Source organism: Crassostrea angulata, chromosome 7, assembly GCF_025612915.1.
Source record: "Crassostrea angulata isolate pt1a10 chromosome 7, ASM2561291v2, whole genome shotgun sequence".
Lineage (NCBI taxonomy): Eukaryota > Metazoa > Mollusca > Bivalvia > Ostreida > Ostreidae > Magallana > Magallana angulata.
The window spans coordinates 49290571-49316243 of NC_069117.1; the positions used below are offsets into that span (position 1 = coordinate 49290571).

At 33.3% G+C, this 25673-nt stretch overlaps 2 protein-coding genes across 5 annotated transcripts; one reads left to right on the forward strand and one right to left on the reverse strand.

Annotated features, from left to right (window-relative positions):
* On the reverse strand, positions 1-24906 carry LOC128192169 (uncharacterized). 2 transcript variants are annotated; one of them, XM_052864656.1, is made up of 14 exons: positions 24853-24906; positions 24721-24757; positions 23631-23716; positions 23006-23141; positions 22495-22614; positions 17362-17397; positions 16657-16830; positions 11997-12248; positions 5377-5487; positions 3155-3256; positions 2805-2967; positions 2528-2710; positions 1842-1966; positions 1-1286 (listed from the first exon to the last, which is right to left on the reverse strand). In XM_052864656.1, exons 1-14 carry the CDS (start codon positions 24885-24887, stop codon positions 1212-1214), a joined length of 1635 nt encoding a protein of 544 aa, XP_052720616.1. In that variant the 5' UTR covers positions 24888-24906; the 3' UTR covers positions 1-1211. The 2 variants fall into 2 exon arrangements, with proteins under 2 accessions (XP_052720616.1, XP_052720618.1); XM_052864658.1 differs by lacking the exon at positions 17362-17397 and having other exon boundaries at positions 24853-24902.
* Positions 5902-11202, forward strand: LOC128192168 (leucine-rich repeat and immunoglobulin-like domain-containing nogo receptor-interacting protein 2). Of its 3 annotated transcripts, none has more exons than XM_052864653.1 (2): positions 5902-6205; positions 8043-11202. In XM_052864653.1, the coding sequence occupies exon 2, from the start codon at positions 8152-8154 to the stop codon at positions 10753-10755; it is 2604 nt and encodes an 867-aa protein (XP_052720613.1). In that variant the 5' UTR covers positions 5902-6205; positions 8043-8151; the 3' UTR covers positions 10756-11202. The 3 variants fall into 3 exon arrangements, with proteins under 3 accessions (XP_052720613.1, XP_052720615.1, XP_052720614.1); XM_052864655.1 differs by lacking the exon at positions 5902-6205 and adding an exon at positions 6232-6363; XM_052864654.1 differs by lacking the exon at positions 5902-6205 and adding an exon at positions 6372-6593.
* Positions 24907-25673: the final 767 nt, after the last annotated feature.

Consider the following 25673-nt stretch of genomic DNA (forward strand, 5'->3'; position numbering starts at 1 on the left):
TTTCATTTTATCTTATCATAACTTTATTTCATTTCCATTCATATTCAATGAGGTTTTAACTGAATGTTGATGAATACACATGAAATTGTATGGGTTTTATGACTGCAATACAACAAGCTACACCTATATATACAAAACTTAGCATACATTTATGTTCAATACTACAAATACATAGATTCATACAAAGACCTTCATCACATAGTTCTACATAAAACAACAAATTTAATTCCAGGATTTGAGGGGAAGAAAAAACAAAACAAACAAGCAAGACCTCCCAGAATTCTATAAAACATACTACAACAGTCTCCATGCTTAAATCAGAGTCCAAATGACACCCTTTCATTCTCTTAACATACAAATTAGTTCACCATGATATTCAATATAAATTGAATTAATGACAAATAACATGATGCTAAAGTTAATAAATCACCTCAAATCACTGAATTAAGTATAGATTGTAATCAAATTTGTTAAGAATCATTTTCATTATTGTTATACATACAATACAAAGTTAAGATAACATTTGAAGACAACCAACTTGATCAGTACAGCACACAGGATACAAGCCAGAATAGCTGCCATGTCATTTTAGATCTGGTTGAATAATACAGGGAGGTAACAAACAATGCCAACTGAAATTTCATTACCTGTAGGTTAATACTGACAACTCAAATGCAGGTGCCTCCTGACACTGTAGTTGTCTTAATGATCAAATATCACTATTATCAGACAGGGTTCCAATTGACCTGTACTTTGACCTCAATAAATGTTGGTTTATAAAAATCGAGAGGGAAACAAATGACTCAATATCAATAAAAGGGGGGACAAATTGGTGTAAAACTTGATCAAAATTGATACAAACAGCTGAACAGATTAAAAGTGATAAACTTTTTTTAATAAAATATTTCTAAAACCTTCCTTTATGAAGAGTTACCATGGTCCCTCTCAGAGCATATCTATGATGTATGAAGTAAAATGCTGGATGTATCAAACACAGACTAATGACAGTAGCGGTGATTAAGTTTTCTTCACAGAAGAATTGAAGTTTTGCACTGTGTTCTTCATTATGAAGACTGCTAGTGGTGCTTTACGCAGATATAATCACCCCGTTCATTGCACACTGAGGTCACATGACAGCAGCCACTGGTCCACGGCTACATGTATGTCAGGTGACATTGAACAAATCCTCACAAGCCTTTCTCACTAAAATTTCAGTTGCTAGCAGCACGATAAACAGCAGAAATGTCACTCTCTCCATATCCAAGTCTCCGAGCCTTCTTGTATAGCTGAAAAAAGGCAGAAAATTGGCATAAAAGAAATGGCAACTTACTATTCATTGCTTGTCAATAAACTGAAAAGAGTTTGGGGAAAAATTAAATGTCACCAGATACAGACTCTGAATAATGCCATTATCTAATATGGCAATAAAGTTTCCAGAGTTTGTATTATGTTGTACTGAGCAAGAGCCATATCATTTATTGTGAGACATAAAATATCATGCAAAACTTAAATGACTGCAAGAACTGCGCAACTGGTGTAGCAGTTAGTTTAAGGAGCCCAAAATATTAGTTACCAGTATAAAATAATCTATAAATTGGCTAATTGTACATCAAATCTGACAAAAATTGACTGTAAAAATGATATTTCCGAAAAATATTGCATAATTCATCATAAAATAAATGGCTTTATTCAACTTTTAATTGAGTACTTTTTTCAATAAATGTAAAATAACTTGCAAACATCCCATCCTCAACTAACTGTAATTGAAATATTCTCTTACCACACTAAACTAGGTAATGATCTCACCATGTAACAATGCAATTGTTTTGAACATGTCCTACCTCATTTGCTGCAGATGCCACATATAGTGGCTGTTCTACTTTATCTCCCAGCAGCAGGGCTAGTCTCAGATCTTTCTGCTGATGCTGTAGTGGGAAGTGGGGGTCATATCGCTGGCTAAGAATTGCTAAAAACAAGCAAGGATTTGGGATCATAAGAAACTCTAGAAAGTTACAAGGAGGTATCCCACAATTTCCTTTATTTTTTTTTTTCTAAGCCCTCACTCTAATACATGTATATCTACAAAATGCTTGCTAAGGTACACAAAATCTGAAATTGCCAGAATTAAAGGACATTTAAAACAATCTAGATAGCTGAGAACTCTCGATGTGAGTTAAAAACCTCAGATAGATGATAAAATTCTATGAAAATGTGCTTAACAGAAAATAAATGCAATCTTTAGTATGTTAAAATATTGATATGTTTGATGGTCCACTGACCTTACAACATACTTATTTTTAAGCAATACTTATGTGAACTGTGCAGGATATAATGACATAACCCCACGTATAAGAACCTCTTCTTTAACATCCTGGTGCATATAAACTTTAATAACAGATCAAAAATCAAGACAGGATACTGGGAAAACCTGTTATAATGAGATTTTACCAGCTATGGATAGTGTGGAAGGAATTCCTTTGACTTTTGTAGAGGACTGCAAGAGAAACCCCCCACCCATATGACTTACCCTGACTTTTGTGAATGACTGTTGGACACGAGAGGGCACCCACTGAGAGAACCTCTGCCACGTCTTCCTGGTCTAGTCCTACTTTTTCTGCCATGGCCATGGCCTCTGCCAGTCCAGCGACCACGGTCCCCATCACCATGTTGACAATCAGCTTCATCCTGGTGGCGGCTCCTATGTCTGCTCCTGTTCAACAGGCAGAAAGGAAGACAACTCTTGATTTCCTTAAAACATATATCACTAACATTGAAACATTTGTAAAAATATATACAAAACAAACCTAAATACAGAGATTTCTTTCCAATAGCCTCAAAACATGAGTAGCATTCATCATAGAGCTTTCTCTCCCCAGCAGCTAGGATGATGAGCTGACCCTCCAAGGCGGGGACTCGACTACCCACCACCGGCGACTCCAAAAACACGCCACCTCGAGCTGTTATCGCCTACAATCCATCAAAACTGATCAGATATCAACACTCAAATTGCATGTCAACATTGTAATTGAAAACTTGTATCATTAAAGAAATATTGTGAATGTTAAGTTTTCTACTTTGTTTAGACTGACGATTGTTACCTCCTGTGTATATGCTGTTTGGGTAGAGGGAAGATGTATGAATTAACCAAACTTACCTCAGCAACATCTTGCATTGTTTCCTCATCAATTGTAGACATCTCCACGTAACATTTTCCCTTGGAAATTCCTTGCAGCACCCCATAATTTCCAAATACCAACTAAAATATATATCAAAAGACATATAAATTCATAAAGTTGATCCAAAGGACAGCAAAACTCAAAATATATGCATTATTTAAACAGTCTACAGAGTAATTACAAGTCAACTCTTTATCCCCAGTATCACAGTTGTTTTTTGGTTTTTTTTTGCTAATTCACAACATGACTCTATTCAAGAGAAATGCTCATATGATGTGGGTTTTTTTTTTTGGGGGGGGGGGGGGGGGGGGGCGGGGGGCGGGGCATGATTAACAACACATCAACTGTCAATAAAAAGTGCAAATATTAATCCCTGAATGCTGTTGTTATTTGTTCATGGCATTCTGAATTATTTTTTTTAATTAAAATCATAAATCACAAGATATTTTCCTCATCTGTTCAGTAGAAGCTAAAGACCTTAGTCTCTATCAACATGATTATTTGGTTGGCAAAGGGTCCCAGATTAAACAAGTGACACTGAAATTCATGTCCTGGATTTCAGTGGGTCACACTTATGTTGTTAGAAAATTTTAAATCTGTAGCTAATCGTTGGTGTTCAATATCATATGAGCATTCATACATAAAAAACGAAATGAAGGAAAGCATCTCCAAATCCAAACAATTATGTACAATAAAATGACTTCACATGAAATGATGTGATGGATATCTGCAGGTTGTAGCAGTTACCAAGAAATAAATGCCAGCTATAGTAATAACTAATAAAGTCTGCTACTCGTTGAAAAAAAACATGATATTTTCCTGTGATGAAAAACTTTTTAAAAAATGAAACCGACAATCATTATTTTTTAAACACAATAAGAGAGAGCAAACAATGTAAGCAATGTACAGTGTATTCAAATAATCTTGAACTTCCTCATCAAAACGTGACTCAATAATGTAACAACCCCAGCTCTAATCCAAGCTGATTAAGTCACCTGTTGGTGATAACTATCAAATCAAATAAACTATCACGGTTAAACCACAGACTACGGGTGGAATCTACATCAAAATATTATAATTCCTCATTTTCAGGAATTTTTAACTAAATTTCGTTTATTTCTTATTGTTTTTTAAAAAGTAGAATTATAGCAAGCTCTGTAAGCTGTTATGCTTACACAGAGTGTTCATCATTTATCAAAATACCGAGAAATCCACCACATGAAAAAGTTTAATACAACAGTAATGGGGATCTGAAATGCTTGTCTATGAGCTATTCATATATTTCCACCACAAACTTATGGGTAATCAAGCTTTTATTAGAGAGAAAAAAACATCAACTATATATTTCTGAAGTTGTTGACATAAAATTACTGTAATCCGGTGAATATAATACTCAGTAGTGTACAATACGCACCCCCCACTAAGGGCCTGAAAGTGGTAAAAAAAAGGTTGTTGGGATGTATAATACGCATCAAAAAAAATTGACCAAACGGTAATCCTGAGTATCAACAAAGCAGTTATAATTTGTATGCACGCTCAACTTCATTGCGGGAATACACTACCGGAAATAAGAAAGACGCAGTATTTCCTTAGATACGGATTTATTGTAACTAATACATCGCTGTAATATCTTTATTTCATAATCAATGTTTTAAATAGACCTAGTATTAAATATTCTACCGTAAATAAAATCAACTACTTTTAACAAGCGTTATATAATTGTTTAGTCATTACAACCCCTGTGTAGTGAAAAACGGACGATGTACAGGTATGGAGATAATTAACGGACCTTATCAAATTCTTAAATGATTCCGATCAAAGTGATCAATTGGAGGCCTAGAACATAATAAAATATGTGCACAAATAGTTGTGTACACTTATAGCCTAAGGGAAGTGTCTGAGATACCCAAGGAGTCAAGCGCTAGCGGTGGGGGAGCACAACAATGGCTCCAATTAACAGAATAGGTTATAGAATTATTTATATTCATAGTTATTTGCAATAAATCAATAAGCATTACATGGTACCTCTCTGACTCTTGATATTTTTCAATATTTATCAGTAACACAATTAACTTACACTGACCTGTCGCTATCTCTGCTGGGTGAATGAGTTATAACATCTTGATGCAAATTTGACAAAAAGATCTTAGTGAGAAAATAAGTTTCCATGCAATATCGCGCGCTCCTTTGTGAGACTTACATCTTTGACTGCTGTTGTATCTGCCACACAGGAAAATGTAATGTCACATGACTGAACAACTTCTGCAGGATTATTTCCCTTGAATGCCCCAGATTTTACAAAATCTCTGCACTAAAAAAAAGAAAAAAAAAATACTTATGAGATCACTGTAATTCTCAAAATAGACATGAAACTAAAACTATGGAATATTTTAAGAATAAACAGCTGAGAGCTATAAACTAAAATAAACTGGATGTGTTAAAAATTCTTTTTTTAGAATATATTCAAGTTTCTCATTTATCATCCTTCTCAACTGATAGGGAAATTTCCACATATAAATTATATATACAGAATATTTTTTTTAGAAATTGTCAGGAAATATCATAATAGTAAAAATTTATATGAAATATTTCATATAAATTTACAAGGAAAAATCAGACACAAATATGTAATTTATTAATAAGTAGACCTTAAAATCATAAGTAAATTAATTGTGCACACTTGTATTTAAAAATAACATTCATTATAAAATCTAAGTCATGTGTAAGAGTAATCTATCAGGGGCAAAAAGCAGGAAGATAAGAATAAGTTATGCATGAATTCTAGTCAGAAGTTATGAGCTTGAGAACTGTCACCCTGAGGCAAAAAATCTACATACATATGTATTTATATACTTTCAACAGTGGGAACATAATCCTATTCCTATCCCTCCCCCCATCTGTAAAGTGGACTCTTCCACTTCCCATCAGCAGCTGACATCATGCAAGTGCAAGGTCAGTATAGCTGAGAGAGCTGATGGCTGCTCAAAATCAATAAGGAGTAAATTTGAAGCCATTTACACAGTCAAACAGTAAGTCTAATTATGTCTTGTTTATTGTCATGGGGTAAACAAAAGTAAGCATGTGAAACATATTGATGGCTGGGCTACACACCAGGAAATTAGGCATGTGTTTTAACACACAATGCCTTGTCATTGTTTGAACTCATGGAGTCTCTCTTTCAACAAAGGTAGGGAAACATTTGTGCTTGTGTCCTCCAAAATGGGAGAAAGGTGAATGAAAATTCAAATGCCTGCCTGACTTCACATTGATATCAAATGAGGGATGTGTTAGGGTCATGTGACAGTTATAATAGTGATGAGTGTTCATTTATCTAGTTCAGTAAACACTGGTCTGTATCGCCTGAGAGAGAGAGAGTGTGAAAGGGGGGATTACAACTACCAAGCCTTTGTTTGATCTGTAAGTACACCTGTTTTATTTTTGTGGCAAGTACTGAAGTACCTATTGAATATGCAATGTACAGTTGTACATCATTTTCATGGAAACCATATGTTCAAACAATAGTGGCGGGTTAGAGCTCCTCAGACCAAAATATTACAGCTCAAAGAGAGAAAGCCAGCCAGAGCTCATTATGTTGCTTACTGTTCAGTACTCCTGTAAATCAGTGCCAAGTTAAGAATCCTGACACTGGCATTGCATGGAAACTGTTACTGCAGCTGTAACCGTACCCAAACAACCATATTGATTTACTGTCAAAAGTCTACCAGGATTCCATCCTTATGTATAATAAAAGCCTACAAAATGAGAACTGTCCCAAGTGAATCAAAATCATTTACAATAATGATGGCTGTCCATTGGCTTTTAATATGCCTGAGGGTAAGGGTATAAACAGGTTCCTAATTTACTACAGCTAACAATAGTTTGGCCAGGGCATGAGATATAAAGATATCATCTATGGGAAGATCCTGGGCTAACATCGGTCAAAAGGTGAACAGATACTCTAAAACCGCATTAAATATTTGATGGCAATGTCTCACTCAGATTACCAGTTTATGGGAAGTCACACACCTGTAGATTATCCCGTAGAAGAGACATTGTTTACAATGCATATCACTTTATGGTTATATAAGTAGGTCAATAAGTAGGTAAATGTACTCTTCTCTATCAGCGGTGACAGCAGGAGATGGGCACTCTATTTACCAGAGGTCAAATTTCACTTTGTTGTGTAGTCTGTGTACACTACCGGCAAACAGGAAAATATGTAGCCTCCATGGACAAAGTGTCATGTTCCCTTTGTGTCACTTACCAAATGAACCCTTGATCCCATTTAGAAAAGGGATTTTAAGATGTGTACACATTGCTCCATACTAAGATTAGGATAGTGGCAAAGTTTCCTTCCTCTAGCTTAAGTTCTCCCTTTAAAGTTACATAGGTTTGTTCCGTTAGTTGTGAAAGATGCAGGAAACCGTGCATGAGTACCGTTTAGTACTGATGATAAGATAACTACTGTTTCAATTTTTGAATGGTGTTCCCTCAATTAAAAGGTCAGCATGAAAAAAAAGTTTGAAATATTTTTTCAATGAATGCCTTAAAAAAATTGAGCCAAGCAAATCCACTGAATAGAGTTTAGAGAAAAATCAAACGAAATCTACTTTATTTGTACAACTCAGCAGAACAAAGAAGCTTCCTGTGGTTAACATCTGTTTCATTATCAAACGTCAACAGCTTTATGTCAAAAACCACATGATCTCATGGGTCTCCATCCTCTTAAACAGTCTATAGCTAACAAAATCTAACAAACTGTGTACAACAAATATGAAAGCCTTGTTTTCTTGTGTTATATTTGTTTTAAACTGATTAAGTACATTTTGTTAATACAAATATGAAATATCTTTTTTCTTTTGGTAGATTCAGCAGAACATGAGGATATTCAACCATAAGGGATTGTAGAAAATGTTTCTGCTCTCCCGAGAATGAGAAGATAAAACCCACTCCTAATCCAAGGGGTTAAACAAGGATGGTCTCAGCAAAGTTTCTGGTTTTGTTGGCCATCTACATTCATGGAGGAACCAGCCAGGAGACTTGTCCCTCTGGCTGTAACTGTGATTTTACATATCCTGTGACTGTTAACTGTTCCAGCCGACGGTTGTCATCCATTCCTGCCGATATCCCAGAAAATGCTTCGGTTCTATTACTCAAGGGGAACCATCTCTCGGATCTCGGGGGGCTGCTGCCCCTCCAGAATCTACAAGTGCTGGACGCTAGTGACAATGACATTACAAACACTGACTGTGATATAGGTTCAATGAAAAATCTTCTCAAGTTAAACTTACAGGGCAACAAGTTGAAAACTTCTCCAAACTTACAAAACTCTGTGTTGACTTGGCTGGATATCTCAGGAAACAATATAGAGGGTCTCAATGCCAGTCAGTTTTCACTGTCTAACTTAACATTTCTTAATGTCAGCCACAATCCTTTGAGTGTTGTTTCGGACCAGCTTTTTGAATACCTGACAGACTTGCAGGTACTAGACATAAGCAACACTTCTTCCCCCTGGACAGGTAGCCTTTCGCTCGAAAATTTATCAAGTCTTAGAGAAATCTACCTTCGTAGGAACTTATTTGAACAGTGCTCCAATGATACTTTGTTGCTAAACTCTAGTCATCTAGAAATCATAGATCTCAGTGATAACAAACTCATCTACCTGGAGAATTGTACATTCCGCCAATTGCCAAACCTGAAACAGCTTTACTTGGATGGAAACAATATCAGTGATCTTTCTGAGCAAAGTTTACAGTCATTGCCAATGTTACAAGTGCTTTCACTCAATGGAAATAAAATAGCAACAATTCACCACCCAGTCTTTCAGTCCTTGTCTAGTCTTCGCACGCTGTCACTCAGCAACATGCCACTGTTGTTTTACCTCAGCAAGAAGACGTTCGCTGGTCTCGAGAACCTGAGAGTCTTAGAGCTGAGCAATAACCCTCACCTGTCTTACATCTCGGAGGAACTGGTCAGCAACATGAGACACTTGCAGAGTCTCAACCTGAGTAATAACAACATATCAATTCTTGCCGAGCCTATGTTCCCACCATTAACTTCCCCCCTGAACATTGACATATCCGGCAATAACCTTGTGTGTGATTGTCACATTCACTGGATCAGTGCACTCCTACGAGTCAATGAAACTACCATCACTTTCACAGATCCCCAGAACTTAACCTGCACTCTAAATGGATCCACAGTCTCACACTTACTTATCCTAGAGGACAGTCTTCCTTGCCCAGAATCAAGTGTACAACAAGATCAGTTCAGGGTAGACACTCCTCTTGGATCCTCCACACGGATACATTGTCCCTATGATGGAGACCACCCACCCAAAATAACCTGGATTACGCCCCGCCATGTTCAGCTGGTATATTACAACAACCATGCGCTGGCCCATTGGAACTATCCCTCTATATCCGATGTTCAAAACAATGGCTCATTCCATGAGGACCACTACTGGCATGAATCGGACAGCTACTATCCAGAATTAGCAGAGAATCCCAACAGAATTGTTGTCCTTCAGGACGGATCTCTTTACATTGACTATGTACTGCGCATTGATTCTGGCCCATATCAGTGTATTGTGGAGACACCACTCAACAAAAGCACATTACAGATTCTGCTACGACTTGACTATCAGAGGTTCGTGGACGTCAAGATATTCAGTTTGTTTGTTGGACTCGGGTGTGCTGCTTCATTTTTCATGCTTAACCTGATTTATGTCTTCATTGCTGCAGCAGCACGGAAATGCATCAGTCAGCGCAGAAGGGAAGCAATTATGCAATTCCTGGAGAGTTTTGACCAATACAAAACAAATAAACTATCATCTCTTCGCGACAACTACAATGGTCAAGTCACACGAATCAGAGAGACATACAATAACCGAATGACCAAGCTTCGTGAAAACTACAATACTCAAATGACCCGATTAAGGGAGGGTGCATCTCATATCAAAGAGGGAACAACACATCGAGTGGACATCATCAAAGACAAATACCAAATCAAACAGCGAAAACTTCGAGAATATAGCTCTCAACAACTCCATCAATTACGTGATGCATATAACACTCAATTACTGAAGGTGCGTGAATATGGATCTCTGCAGCTTGGCAAAGTGCACAAGAAGTACAAACTCAAACAGAAGCACATGATCAAACTGTTGGACACGATGAACATAGAAAATTGTCGGACAGTCCTTGAAAGTGAGTGCGTGCGGACCGATTCCATGCTGTTTGAGACAGATGACATTCTTTGCACTCCCGAGTCGAGATCAATCAGCTCAGACGAGTATCTCACAGCTGACTCAAAGAACTCGTCCAATAACGCCAGCATTGAGAATTTGCAGGACCCTGATCCCAGTGAGACGCAACACAATATGGAGAATGGACATATCGTTGTCCATGACTTTGATGAAGAGGATTCACAGATTGGCTTTTCTCCGGCATCATCAGTTTTTTCCATTGAGGATGTCAATCAGTGTCACTTTACTATTCAACATGGTGCAGAAAACGAGGAGGGAGAGGAGCAAGAGGAGCAAGAGAGTCAGGATATAGTAGCTCAAAGTTCAGTGTAATTGTGTTGATTATTATTGCGTGCAATGTTATCTCTACAAAAATACTTTGCATCAAAACATGTTTGTGTATATTGATTGTCCTACATGTGATATGTTTGTGTTTAATGGAAGAGACCCAATCTTCACCTGACTCATCAACAGTTATACATGCACTACTCGATATCAATTAATGATACTTAAGCATCACAGAACTTATGTTAATCATTTATTGTTGATCCAATTGTTGACCTACGAGCCTTGCACCTATACTCTGTTTCTAAGCTATTTAATATTCAGATAAGTGCGAGTTGTAGCTATTAAATGTTTTCAAGAGACAATGTGTTCAAAGTACAAGTCTATATATGGTGGAGTCTATATATCAATCTAGTCTGTTACCTAAGGAGAGTTTGAAAACATCACCTCTTTTGTTGTTTTTTTTTGTGAGAAATAAATCTATGTTTACACAAACTTTAGTCTTTTTTAATCAAATAAAAATAAGGTAATGGCTATAAAAAGAAAAATTGTCTTATTATCTTAAATATTTGTCAAAGGGTCACTGTGAAGAATATTGTACTCTCAATATTTTGATAACGAAATCTTGAAATTTAATAAGGAAACATACCGAAATGAAATGGACAATAAATTCTGATGAATTATGATAATGACTTTGGTATTAAACAGTCAATTAGCATAGTAAGGTCACAAGCCTGTCAAGCTCTGCCAATGGAGAGTTTCCAAAATGATGATTACACAGTGGAGGGATTCCATGAATAATAAAGCAGCATTTTATAATTGTTTTTCCATTTACAGAAGGTCTATTTAACAATGTGAATTTAGGAGGACTGGGTGGTCTTGGCCATTTATAGACTATATATAATTTCCTACAAAGAAAAGCTCTATGAAAAAATATAGCAAAATATCCAAACGTAACATATTTAGATTTTTTGTTTACTAAATGATAGTTTATCAAAGGGCCAATTATATCTTAAAATAAAGAAGATCTGATGGTTACTTTGTTGACCACCCAGCATCCTTAAGTTATAACATTTGATGTTTAGCTAAAAATCAGTAATTGCATAACATTAACCAAATGCAATAGTTTCAGATATATCAGGTATGTAACCCCTTATTTAAAAAAAATCCATAATTCATACAAAAGCAATGAAAGACAACTTGCATTTCACCAAACACTTTAAATCAAGAGACCTTCATCAAACATTTTTTGTTACTTGAACAGAGAAAAGAGCAGTAACTAAACTGACCTTGAGTGCTGTTCTGTTCCACACTGTGACCTCATGACCTGACCTCAGTAGGTTCATGACCATGCCTTGCCCCATGATTCCTAGCCCCAGGAAGCCAATCCTCATAGGGGTGGGTATGATTGAAGGTTTGGCGACTGGTTTGACCTTGAGAAGGGTTTCCTCTATCTGGGTGGAGGCTGATGCATTGCCGGGAGACAGGGAGGCCTGGATGTAGCTGTGGCTGGGTGGGGACATGGGCAGGTTGTGCTCGGGCTGAAACCAACCAACAAATGATAGGTTACATTTTACAACAAATGGAATAATAGTCAAAATATTTGATAAGTGAAAACTACTGTGCTTTGATGTAAATGTCATCAATAGTTTCCTGTTACACAATCGGTTGTGCTTTTCCTATTTTTTTTTTATTAAACTGTTGCTAGTTTAACAGAAAGTAAAAGTAGGAACAACTATACTTGGAAGTGGGAGTTAAAACATTGCTTACAAGTTTGTAACAAGGTATAGTCTTAAACACTGATCATTAGCTCGGACTTAGATCATCCATTGTTTTCCCTCTCTATAAATCCTAAATCTGTACAAGTCTAAGAAGAAATCAGTTTTTTTGGTTCTTTTTGTCCTTGCCTACAGTTCAATAATGTTAAGATGTTTATTATCTCAGAGGAAGTTGAAGAAAATTAACTTTCTGTGTTTTATATTGGACTAGCATATATTTATGGATGTGTACTTTCATTGCAAGACAACAAGCAATAATCTTGATTTGGTTTGTCAGCTACAAGTAAGTCTAAATGCCTTGGCTTGAGTCCTAAAGGAATTATTCTCTAGTACATGGCCAAGGTCTGTTTTATTTCTAATAAAACCACATCCGTTAGAACAATTGCTGGCTCTTGGTTATGATACTTTGATAAAACCCAATATCATATAAAAGATTCTTTGAACCCTTTGAGAGATGCATGTTCCTTCCTAATGAAGGAAAAACACATAAGAAATTTTCCTTAAAAATCATGAGGTTGAAGGTTAAAAACTAGAAGTACAATGTACTGAACGTTTTGACCTGATTAATTATTCACATATAGGGACAGGATCAATTTCTGACATAAGAATTAATTCAAATGGTCTTTTAATGTTATCAAACAAAATCTTCTACTTTCACAAATTGGTGATATAATTTTTTATCTTAATTGTATTCTTCTCCTGATTTGTCTTCAAGTTAAAAACCAATGTTTGATTTAATTCAAACATAGTTTATTGATAGTCAAATAAATTGGGTAACAGGCATAGCCTATGTAAACCCTCTCCAAATGTTTGTCATACCAAAAATGTGATTACCGATGAAAAAACAAAAAACAAAAACAAAATTTGTATTTTATTGCAGTGATATATTTTTGTCAAGAGTCAAAAGTTAGTTTTTTTATTGGTCAATACTTTGGCTGTGATGCATAAGAAATGAAATTACTATTCCAGTGGATCTAATTAAATAACTAAGTTACATATAAAGTCCACAAAAATGAAGTTTGTAATGAAAAACCTCATTGATCTGCTGTCATGATGACACTGATTCATCACATTGCCTAGAAAAAGTATTTAAGTGAATAATACTGCCCACAAGATTGCTCTTAGACTGAGGGAAGTAATTCATACTGAAGCACCAAGAACACAGACTTGGAGACCAGGTTATTGGGGGCTAACAGGCAATAGTAGCTATTTTCAAGGAGACTCATTTTACAATTAGATACAAAGTTACAATTCTATTTGTTCATAATTTCATTTTGTTCAAATATTGCTTCATTTTTGGGCTTATTGGTCCATTTGAATGATTAAGACAAACTCATTGTAAAAATGTTCATGTTTTTTCTAGTTAACCATTTACTATAATGGTTATATTTTCATCACAATTCTTCCATGTTCCATTGAATTTATTTTGACATGGGTTAATTTAGTGTTAATAAAGTGCATTTGTAAAAAGTCATCCTATTTGAAAGCAAAATATTTCACAGCATTGTAAATAATCTGGTGTTTGTTAATCTTGTATTTGTAAAAAAAATTTAATTTTAAAAAGAGTTCACTTTTTTACCGATGGGGAATTCAATATTTTTTTAAAATGTCAAAGTAGAACAAATTAGACTTTTTAATTATATTCTTTTGTTGATATATTTCTCTGGTAATATATGTTAATTTGAGACAATGTCTACCACTTGTCTGTTTATAACACACATCTAGCACCATATTAGTAAAACTGCAAAAATCTTCTGTACCCATTAGTTGACTAAAAATATAAAATTTATTGTGTAGGCATCCAGGACATCCTCCTTTAATATAAATTGAAACTAGAACTGTCCTAATGGGACTAATACCCCCGCTAGGCTAATTTCAAATGGGACAAATAATTGAATTGAATAATAAAGGTTTGGAACACATACAAATTTTTTTTTTCTAGAATTGTAAAAAAAAAAAAAAATTAGTTAACAATGAAAAATTTAAATCAAAATTGTCAGAATTTCACTGTAAATACATATCTATAACAGTAATACATTTACAAATGTATGTATTTGATGATATATTTTTTTAATTTAATTGATTAAAAGAAAAACCAACAAAATGACAATAACCCCTCCCTTTGCAGTGAATAGAAATACTGGTAGCCAAGCAATGCTCTTCTGTTGATAAAACTTTCAATATCTTTCTAATAAGAGTCTTGACAGATGCAATTAGTTGTTTCAAATTTTCCTCACTTTCTCCTATGGCACAATGGAACTCCATATCAGAAAATTGATCCCATAGGACTATATTTCCTTTAATGAACTCTTTAAATTTAATAAACTCCCAAAACATTACCATAATTACCATACTATGTAAAAATATGTAAAAAAGAAAATTTAATATTACAAACAATTTTAAAATTGCCAAAACACTACAATCATATCAGTAATTTTGAATTTCATTTAAATTAATACCCAATAGGGTCACTTCATCAATTTACTTGACAAATAAATTTAAACAACCTCTAAAAATAGTTTAACTTCTTTATTAATAATTATATTATTTATTTCCTTATAATGATAGACCTTTTGGTTTACATGAAACAGTTTTAAAATAGCATCAAAACCATCACCCATTTTACAGATTATCAATTTCCCCTAAACACATGCTCCATCTGAACCATGGCTCTGATAATGGCTCCCTTGGGCCAAATGAATTCAGCCACACTTGTCTTTGATGTTCTTATTAGCTCCTAAGAATTTATCATTGACAAACAAAAACTTTGCATTGTCAGTTGATAGAATACTTATAAAAAATATTTTTTTTTATTAATTAAGACATAAAGACAAAAAACTCCATCTGGATGTATTTATATAAATATATTTTGGAGTGTTTTCTATTAATTAATTAATAAAATCTGTAAGGATTACCTCCCTTACTTTTCAACATTAGTGTACAATATATAGAATAAGGAAAATAAAAACTGTCATAAAATCATTAAATCTTGTCTGATCTTAAAAAAAATTGCAGGTGCACATCTTCAGATGGTGTTCAACATATGTACAAATTTTTAAACTGTTCCATGCAGTAATAAAAAATTCTATAGGGGGGACAAAGTTGCGTCTACAGACAGACGGACGGACAGACAGACGGACAGGGTGAAACCAATATACCCCCCTAAACTTCGTTTGCGGGGGTATAATTAATAGCAAAATCTTCTATTTGATGGCTTTAAGCAAAACTTAATGAAGTGCACAGATTCAAGAGAAATAGTACAGAAGATGCGTTTAACTCTGTTTAGCCAATACTTAAAACTAATGGGAGGGAACTCTATAATAATGTTAATGTAAATTTTACAAAAGTGGCTTTGATCCTTTGTTCTGGTTCTAAAAATTTAACCTGTTTTGGTTTTCTTTTAAGATGCAGGCATTGATTTGTGTATAAATTTGAATTTGAAAAAATTCTTTTACCCTAGCTGCAGGTCTGTAACTCCCAGTCAGAAAAAAATTCGGATAGACACCTAGAAGCTACAGGTTTGTAAATGTTAAAAAGTTGGATTTATGGCTCACAAATTTTTTTTGCTAGCATTGGCTGGTATAATCTTATTTCTGTTCAAAAGTATTTGATTCCAATAAATTCTTCAACATTTTACTACAGATAACGTCACTTCCCTTGCCTATGATTTCCATCGCCCTGTTAAGTGGTTTACAGGTAAAACTGGCCACTCTTGATCTGAATGTGAATTAAAAATACTTCATTTTCTGGGGGTGGTTAGCGTGTTTACAAGAAAGTCTTAGGCAAGTTAAGTGACAATATCAGTAGTAAATTGCCTGAAGAATTTAATTGTACGTTTCATCTTTTTCTTACAGAATTTTTGTGGAAGTAAGCATGCATAATCAGTTTATCTGTACTAAAATATCCGAGGAATTTTTTGGAATCAAATATTTGTACTGAATGTGTTCCAAAAAAAGATTAATCAGTCCACTGCTAAAGCAATTTTTTGTGTGCCATAAATTGCAACTTTTTAACACGTACAGAAATGACTTCCAGGTTGTTAACCAAATTTTTTCAGACCAGGAGCTACAGACCTGCAGCTAGGGTAAAAGAATTTAGTAAATGAAATATGTCATCTACAACTGAAATTTCTGTAGTTCACAATGACTACATATTTATCCTGTTTCCTTACCCTCGGGGATGGCAGCTCTGCTCTAATCTTGGGCTTTAGCTTGTGATCTGGTGAGAGAGTGATTTTACTGGGAGAACCAGTCACTTTAGCGATGACTTTGGCTTTCTTTGGTTTAGGGTTGTCATCTGAATTAGACATCCTCTTCCTCCTCACTGTATTTTGTGTCTCCATGGACTGTAAAATTCAGAATAACATTTTTTTAATAAATGACATCATAATATAAAGTTCTTTCTATGACAGTACTTGTTGAACAAAAAAAAAATTATGTTGGTTAATGCAAAGAATTCAAGGACACTTTTTATATAACATGAATTGTTGTAACAATGCAGTTTGGATTAGTTATATCACAGACAATATTAACAGGTCAGAATAAGAGCAGGATAATAAAATATCAATTATTAATACTGTTATAAAACTTTCTTGATCCAAGATTTAGCCAATAAAGTATCAAATTGCAAATGCAATTCCATCAATTACTCATATATTTTAGATAAAAAGAAGATTTGCTTATGTCATCTTGATGCTTATCCCATATATGCTCAAAAAGCTGATGCCACACTTTTAATCATACATGTTAAAAACATTGACATTTATTTTTGTTTATTTGATGAAATTGTTTTTCTTCTTTTCCTCCTTTCATGTCTTGGAAAAAAATTCCTGTATACAAAATGTCAACTTCAAAACTAAACATATCAATTTCAATACCTTATTGCCATCTTTTCCTGCATCTGTTCTCTTTTTCTACACAAAACATCAAATGAAAATGCAATACAACATTAAAAGGGAAAGTTTGCATAAAAAAAGTAAATAAAATCCACATAATTTATCACACAACATAAAATTTAGCACTTAAACAAAATACAGCAAAACCTGAAATATTTTAAACATTTAAAACATCATGCCTGCACACAGCAAACATAAATTGAACAATGTGTAGAATTGGTCTGGATTCATTTCTCAGTTATTTTAACTAGTCAAAATAAGATTGTGCTACTTATGAAATCTGCATAATTCTGTTCTGTAAATGTCAATTATAATGCCTATATTTCAGTAAAGAAAATATCAAGTCCAATTTTGCTTTGTGGCAAAAACTCAAAAGAAAGGTACCGTATTTTTCGGAAATTAGGTCGATACTTTTTCCCCCTGACACGTGAACCTCACCCTATTCATCGCTTCGCCCAATTTATGTTTTTTTTTTTGGTTGGAAAATTTGATATGAAATTTTGCAAAAATTTATGCAACCCTCCAATAAAATGATGGCTGTTTACTTTAACTCTTTACCCCTTAATGCCACCTTTTGACGCATAGGCCATATCCTTAACACTCTACCCTGGGCTACCCTTAGACTGTTTTCAGATGAACTGAAAACAGCTGGTGTGTGTTTTTGAATAGACTTATTACAGGTCTTAGCAAATCAAACACATAGAAAATTATATATCAATGGATTTGTATTAAATTAAAATTTTAATATTCATTGAAAAAAAATTTTTTTAAGTCACTAGTAAAGCAATACAGGTGCTAACAGGTATATGAAAATAAAACTGAGTGTTCTACATTAAAGCTTTATTAAGAATAATTTCACAACAGATACTTGATAAACATATTTAAAACTGTATGTATTACAAATAATTATTTAATAATTTTTATAGAAAGATTCCATTATTATCAGGTAAATCACGTGATATCTTTATTTAGAATGAGTGAACAACCATCCGTATACATGGCCAGGTGTATACCAGTCAATGTTTATAATAAACAACAGGTGTTGAGGGGTCTAATTAAGAGCTGTGTATAGGGTGCGTCAAAAGTCGTCATTAAGGATATGGCCAGGGTCGTCAAAACGCGTCATTAAGGGTTAAAGGATAGACACCTCTAAGGGGAAAAGAGTTAATACTGCTTGAATTTCTGTGTAAAAATCGTATGGATTTTTATCATACTGCAGTAATTTATCATTTTAACAAAATTAAATGTAAATAGATTTATTTCTTCTTACATTTCTTACTTAGATCACTGACTGAATCATCTTTCGATCATTATTATATGCTGTCATGCATTTTGATCGTATGCTTACGATAAACAGGAAATCGATTTCGCGCGGTAAAAGTAAAATGAGAACTGTACAAAGGGTAATAACGGGGGGAAAATATCGTCGGGCAGAAATTAAAAAAAAACAATTTGTTTTCATAATAGAATACATTAACAAGTTTTTTTTTCTGTATATTCAACATAAAACTTTCGATGAAATTTTAGCCAGGTGTCTCTGAAATCAGTCTGGGTATCGCTTATTTTGTTTATTCACAGTTGAACTCTCGGCACGTTCTACTCATGCCCGCAGGCTTCAATAAGATCAGAGGTTGACTTGTGTGTATATACACAGTAAAAAGTCACACAGAGACACAGGGTAGCATGTGCTACCGTAGTCATGCCTCCAGGCTAGGTTACTACCCCTTGGTTAACACCAGTTTGTACACATGTTGTACACATGGCAGGGAAGTAATAAAAAACGATCTTAAATTAAAACCGGTCGTACTGAATTAATTGGTTTGAAAATTTTGAGGCAATTTCAGACATTTTCTTGCGATGTTTTCAAGAAATACATTTTATTTTCCTTTTGTTTAAAACTGTGAAATAAGATTAAAGGCTACTATATGATAACGTTATTGGTTTAAACCATTTATTCATTAGACCTAGCGGTAATTTTTCGACCAATTCTTCGAAGTCGACCTATTTATACTTTTTTTTATTTTTTTGGCTAAAAATGGCCTCCTTTGCCCAATAAACCGTATCGACCTAATTCTCGAAAAATACGGTAGTATATTGGGGACATTTAAAAATTTTAATTTAATGGTCCACCGTTAGAGTAAAAAAAACCACCATTTTGGTAGTCTAAATATTATATTCATAAAATCCTTAGATTGTATTGACATTTTTTGTATTTTTCAGACAACTGACTTCATTTTAACAGAAAAGAACAAATACCGTAATACCAGTAACAAGCATTTTGGGTTTTTTTGTTCATTAGTTGAGTTAGTATGTTCTTTAATATTAATTTGTATAATCTGATGAGCTGCAAAGCTTAAAGAAATAAAGACTGAATGAATATGGAGGTATTATAATAATTTCCCAAAGCTATTGTTTCACTGCCTTGTCCAAACCAAAATTTCCAAATACATGTATTGTGGTTTCATCAATATTCGTTGAATACCAATTTTCGTGGATTTTGTTGTTAAATTCATCCACGAAATTAAATGTTCATCAAAGTGTAATTTCTACTAACATTTTGTATTGATAGGGTCATTAGCGAAGAATTTATATGTCCTTGAAAGTGTGATTTTCACTTTAACCACGAAAATTGATACCCTAGAATATTAATGAAACCACAGTATGAGCAATACACTAATAACAAATTATCTAATATACCCACGAGCCAAGGGCAAATCCCACTCATAATAAATATTTCACTTAATATATTGTGAGTACTTAAAGATATCAAAAAAAAGATGAAATATATATAAAGGAATCAAGAAGCTTTGGAGATCAAGAGTAAGTTTGCTTGGTCAAATCCAAACAAAATTAAGTGATGTTGATTACAAGTGTCACAGGTATTAAAAACCATATCTAAGGAATACAATATTTTTGGGAAATTAGGTCGACACTTTTTCTTCCTGGCATGTGGGCCCTGCCCTATTCATCACTCTGACCTGTTTAAGTTTTATTTAATGAGACAGTACAGCTGAAAACACATGTGTGAATAACTTCAGATTTACCCATTGTATCATTAGGAAATAAGAAATAACGTTGATTTAATAGTTGAAATGTATAAAAAAACCCTTTCACATACCTAATTAACATAATTATGAGCTTCCGAAAATTTAAGGGTCGTACATACCGGAATAATTTTATATCGTTTATTTGTACCACCTGGACTTTGATTGACAGTAATTGACATGTGCTGAAAACTACAAGATCTTCATCTGACTACGGTCATCATGGTATACTAGGTTAAAAGGGCTCTCTAAATGGAACACACCATCACTACTTTCTCGATAATTTATTGATGGTTTACCTAATCCAGTTCATTTTAAAATGAACAGACATAAAAGTCAAATACCCCCTCAACGGGCCTCATTTACAAAAATGAATTTAGGTTATAGCAACTCCTATGATAAACACGAAAAATACATGCTTACAAAATAATAATTGTGGTTATTTTAAAAACTTAAAACAATTATTACTTGGGAGAAGTAAAAATGACGTATTTTAAACAACAAACATGTCCAGGAGAATCTTCGCAAGCCCTGCATGTGTTTTGTTTACAGTAAGTACGCATGCGTATTAGTATAGAAGGCTGAACCCCGTAACATGTTGCAATGTAATTATATATATGTTATACGTAATTATCAATTTCAATGAATTAATAAGATTTATTTAATGGAGAACTTTGTAATTTTCTGAAAGTTTATACATTCATGAGTAGTACAAAAATACTGAACCTGATCGGAAAATTTTTCAAATTTGGTTTTTCGATAAGATGCGCCATACTGTCTCTTTAAGTTTGATATGAAATTTTTCAAAAATTCATGCAAACCTCTAATAAAATCATGAGAGTTTACTATAATATTGCTTAAATTTCTGTATAAAAATCATATGAATCTTTTTCAATATACTGTAGTAATTTGTCATAACAAATTGGATGCAAATAAATTTATTCTTTTTACTTAAATCGCAAAGACTGTTTCCTCTTTCGATTATTATTAGATGCTGTCATGCATTTTGATCATGTGCTTACGATAAACAGGATATCAATTTCGCATGGTAGAAGTAATATGAGAACTGTACAAAGGGTAATTATGGGGAAAAAACACCATATGGGTAGATATAAAACCGATTATTTTTTTTATCATACATGTGTTAAAGTTTATTTCTGTAGATTCAAAATAAACTTCTTGCTAAAACCAGGTGTCTCTGAAATCAGTCCAGGTAGGGCCTACTTGTTTATACACAGCTGAACTCTACACACATGCTACTCATGCCCGCAGGCTTCGGTATTAGATCAGACATTGACCCATGTGTTATATACAAAGTAAAAAGTAACACAGAGGTGTGAACGATTATCATGATTATGTACACATTGTTCAAGCCATACGGTACGATATATGAGTAATAGTTAAAAAGTTAGACTGACCAAAAATCTAGAGGAATAATTACAATGACTATAGATGGACAGTAACATTAGTGGGTAAAAGGAAATCTCTGATGAACTAATTCATATGTTACTTTAGACTTAATCAACAACAAAGACATAAGGTTGCATGTGCTACCATATTCATGCCTCCAGGCTAGGTTACTATCCCCCCATTAACACCAGTTTGTACACATCGCAGGGAAAAAATAAACAAATAATCTTAAAATTAATTCTTACTGAATAAAGCGGGTTGAGAATTGCAATGCAAATGCAGACATTTTCTTACGATGTATAAATTTAAGGAATGCATTTATTTTCCCTTTTGTATCAAACTGTAAAAGAAGATAAAAGGTTACCATATCGTTATTGGTTTAAACCATTGATTCATTCAAACTAGCGGTAGATTTTTGTCCAATTCTTGGAAGTTGACCTATTTACACTTTTAATTTTTGTTGTTGCTAAAATGGGTTCCTTCGTCCTATAAATGGGATTGACCTAATTTTCGAAAAATACGATAATCAAAACTAGGTTGTTTCAATCTTTTGCATGGAAAAGCATATATTTAACAGGTTTCAAGTAAAAAACCCATAAGGACATGCAGAAACTAAAACAAAATACATGCACACACCATATTACAGTAAACTGTAACAAACCTTCTTGCCCTTCAGTGGTTCCCTGGTGTAATCCTTCTGTGGACTTCCCGAGGGTTTCCCAGGAAATATCTGGGCCAGTTCCTCATCTATGGATGGTAACTCTTTTGTCTTAAAAGTTTTCTAAAATATAAAATAGTTCACAATTATCCACCTCTCATTTAAATCAGTTTTACTCTTACATACTTCAATACTATTTTTTTTAAACTTTGTTTCTCAGAGATGAAAATAATTCTTATTTGTTACCTATCAAAGTTATATTTACTTCAAGTTATCAAGTTACATTTAAAGTTTTATATAAAGTTACCATTATCACAAGTTTTGATGATAGTTTTAACATGCACTAAATCAAAAGTATTTAACAAATGTGATTCATAAATGTACAACTACAGTACATAATGTGATACTTACAATTACCAGTAACATTTACAGACAGACATGCACTATCATTTGTGATTCAAATATGTAAACATTCTAAATCAACTCTTCCTTTGATTCAGTCATGTTTTCTTACAATGAAAGGTTTTTCTTTGAGCTCATCTTCAATAGCTTCCAAAGCCTCTTTGAAGCCTTTAGGAATTCGTTTTTCCAGCTTGAACTTGTCTCTGTGGTCACTGTAGAGGTAAATGTTTTCTTCTGGAATCCAGGCACTGTCAAAACGCAATTATTCCAATAAAAGTGAATGTGTTTTTGGCTTTGGTATCATTAATAGAAAACAAAGTTTCAAAAAATATACAAAATAGAAATTTCATATAAAGGTATACGTACAACTCCTTCTTAGTTTTGATTTAGAACAGTAAATGCAATTAATTTAAAATCTTGGGTATTTATCACACCCTTCCTAATTTATATGAACTATGCTGTTTCTAATTGATATGCATCCAAAATTTAAAGGAAGGTGATTAAATTATAAGCAAATTAGAAAAGAGATACACTGTTCATTTTTTTAATTTATGTCTTCCTTCTTTAAAAAAAAGTTCTTTGTTTAACAATTGCTAGAAAGAATATTCCTAATATAGTTCACAAATGATAAGAGAGTTTTCATTTTAAGATGAAATTATGAATAACCATGCCCTTAAAATGTCATATTTGAATACTAGGTATTTATATCGTAATCTTAATTTTTTTCCCCAACTCACTAGTTTTCAGATCCAAAGAAAAATATAAAGTGGTGCACTTTCTTGTTGTTTGCAGGTCTTTTAACTTCAGGTTTTGGCTCAATAATCTATAAAAGAAAAAAAAATGAAAAGAAAATTAAAACATTAATGCAGAACTAAAAGTAAAGTTTAGAATGAGTTGAAGCATTTAACATAAAAACTGCATTCTTTATCCAATGATTAATTTTAATTAATCTATCCATCATTTCAAATCAAAAATCATTGTTAAAAAAATTCAGCATCATGTGCCTTAGAAAAACTAATATAAAATCAATATGACTATTCGTTATCTTATATATCAATATTGCAATAGAATTCAACAGAACTAAAACTTGAAAAATTTACTGCTTTGACAATCTCCAACTCCACGCAGTGACAAATTCTATTTTCAACATTGTTTTCAAAATGTAAATTAATAACTATACAATGATTCATTATTCCTTTCATAAAATTCAATTATCTTATTTTCTAAAATTTATTTTAGACTCTAAAGAGTCTTATTGTAAAATGTGAATTATTGTAAACTGAAGGACTTTATTGCCCAAGGTTGTATTTCTGAATAAATAATAATAGGTATTATAAATCAGAAGTGAACATCCAATATTTTTTGTTTCATATTGAAATGTGTATAGCCATAAACTAGAAACACGTTATAATTTACAATAAATAATAAATAATATGTGAAACAAGCTATACATAACCAACAATCAACAAATAATTTGTATTCTTACCAAAAATATCAACCTTATCCATATTACAAAGCGCAACAAGAAATCTTTGTTTTAAATTATTTGCAAACTATTGGTTGTACGGTATATGTAGTTTCTATTGCCACACCATAACTCGAATTATCTCCCTTTGTGCAGTCTCGACCATACCGGCAATCGTTTTGGTGTAGTAACCGAAATGAAAATCATAAAACATTGTATTGAACATCAGGTTCTTAACTAAAGCTTGCAATCATGCATCTTTCAAATACTAAGCAAATAACAAATTGTTTGAAAAAAATGGGCAGGTAACTCAGATTATCACCGAAACAAATGCTGGTGGAAGAGTCGCTGTTCATGCTTACCTTTCCTGGCCATGCAGGGAATCCTTTCATCTTCGCCCTAAAATTATAATAACATGATTCAAATACAATCTTTTCTAGTTTACAATTGCATCATAAAAACAAGAACTTTGCTTATATCGACACTTTTCTTACCACACCAAATCGTGGATTTCAAACCCAGTCGCCATGATTGTAGGAATTATGGGAAGGAGTAAAATTCTAAATGGCGTGGGTAGAACTTTAATTGGTCGAACTGAAGATATCCGGAAAATATTAAGCAAACCTATTTTTAATTAGAATATACATGTAATATGTTATATATGTAACATACTTTTAAATGAGTTCATTTGCGTATATTTACTATAATATTATAGCAATATAATTTGGTTTTAGGCTTCTATAATATTAAACAAAAAAATCTCAACATTTGCGATATTTTTTAATCATTTAATTATCATTTAAATAACTACAAAAAGGAACCGCTCCTTTAACTTTTATAGATTTATATATAGTTTTAATTTCTTTTATTGTTATCAGCCCCCCCCCCCCTTCCAAACGAATTTATTCTTTTTTTGCTGATTCTGAAAACCCCCCAGGAACGTTCAATAAAATCATTCAGAGACTTCCTAAACAATCATTGATTAACATTACCACACTACAGACAATTTATTGTTTGGTTTCTTTTTTAATATATGCAAAATGAATAAAAATAAAATGTTTTGGATACAGTATGGTGTCTATAATTTTATATTTTCTGAACTTACTAACCGTGCATATAAATTAATTAATCCTTTAGATATTTGCAAACAATACAAATCTTACAATTACGAACAGTTCAACATTTTCATTAATGTTTTATTATAACCAATATGAAAAACATTGCGTTTTACTAAATTTATAATTTCGCGCCTGACCAAACCCAGGAATATTACTTTCGGAACTTTCCGGTGCTATTCAAACGAAGCGAATTACGG

Coding starts and splice junctions, on each gene's coding strand:
- LOC128192168 (XM_052864653.1), top strand. CDS start 8,152: ATGGTCTCAGCAAAGTTTCTGGTTTTGTTGGCCATCTACATTCATGGA.
- LOC128192169 (XM_052864656.1), bottom strand. CDS start 24,887: ATGGCGACTGGGTTTGAAATCCACGATTTGGTGTG. Junction 23,142..23,630: donor TTCTTTGGATCTGAAAACTA/GTGAGTTGGGGA, acceptor GCGTTTTGACAG/TGCCTGGATTCCAGAAGAAA. Junction 16,831..17,361: donor CAGGAAAAGATGGCAATAAG/GTATTGAAATTG, acceptor TGAATTTTACAG/TCCATGGAGACACAAAATAC.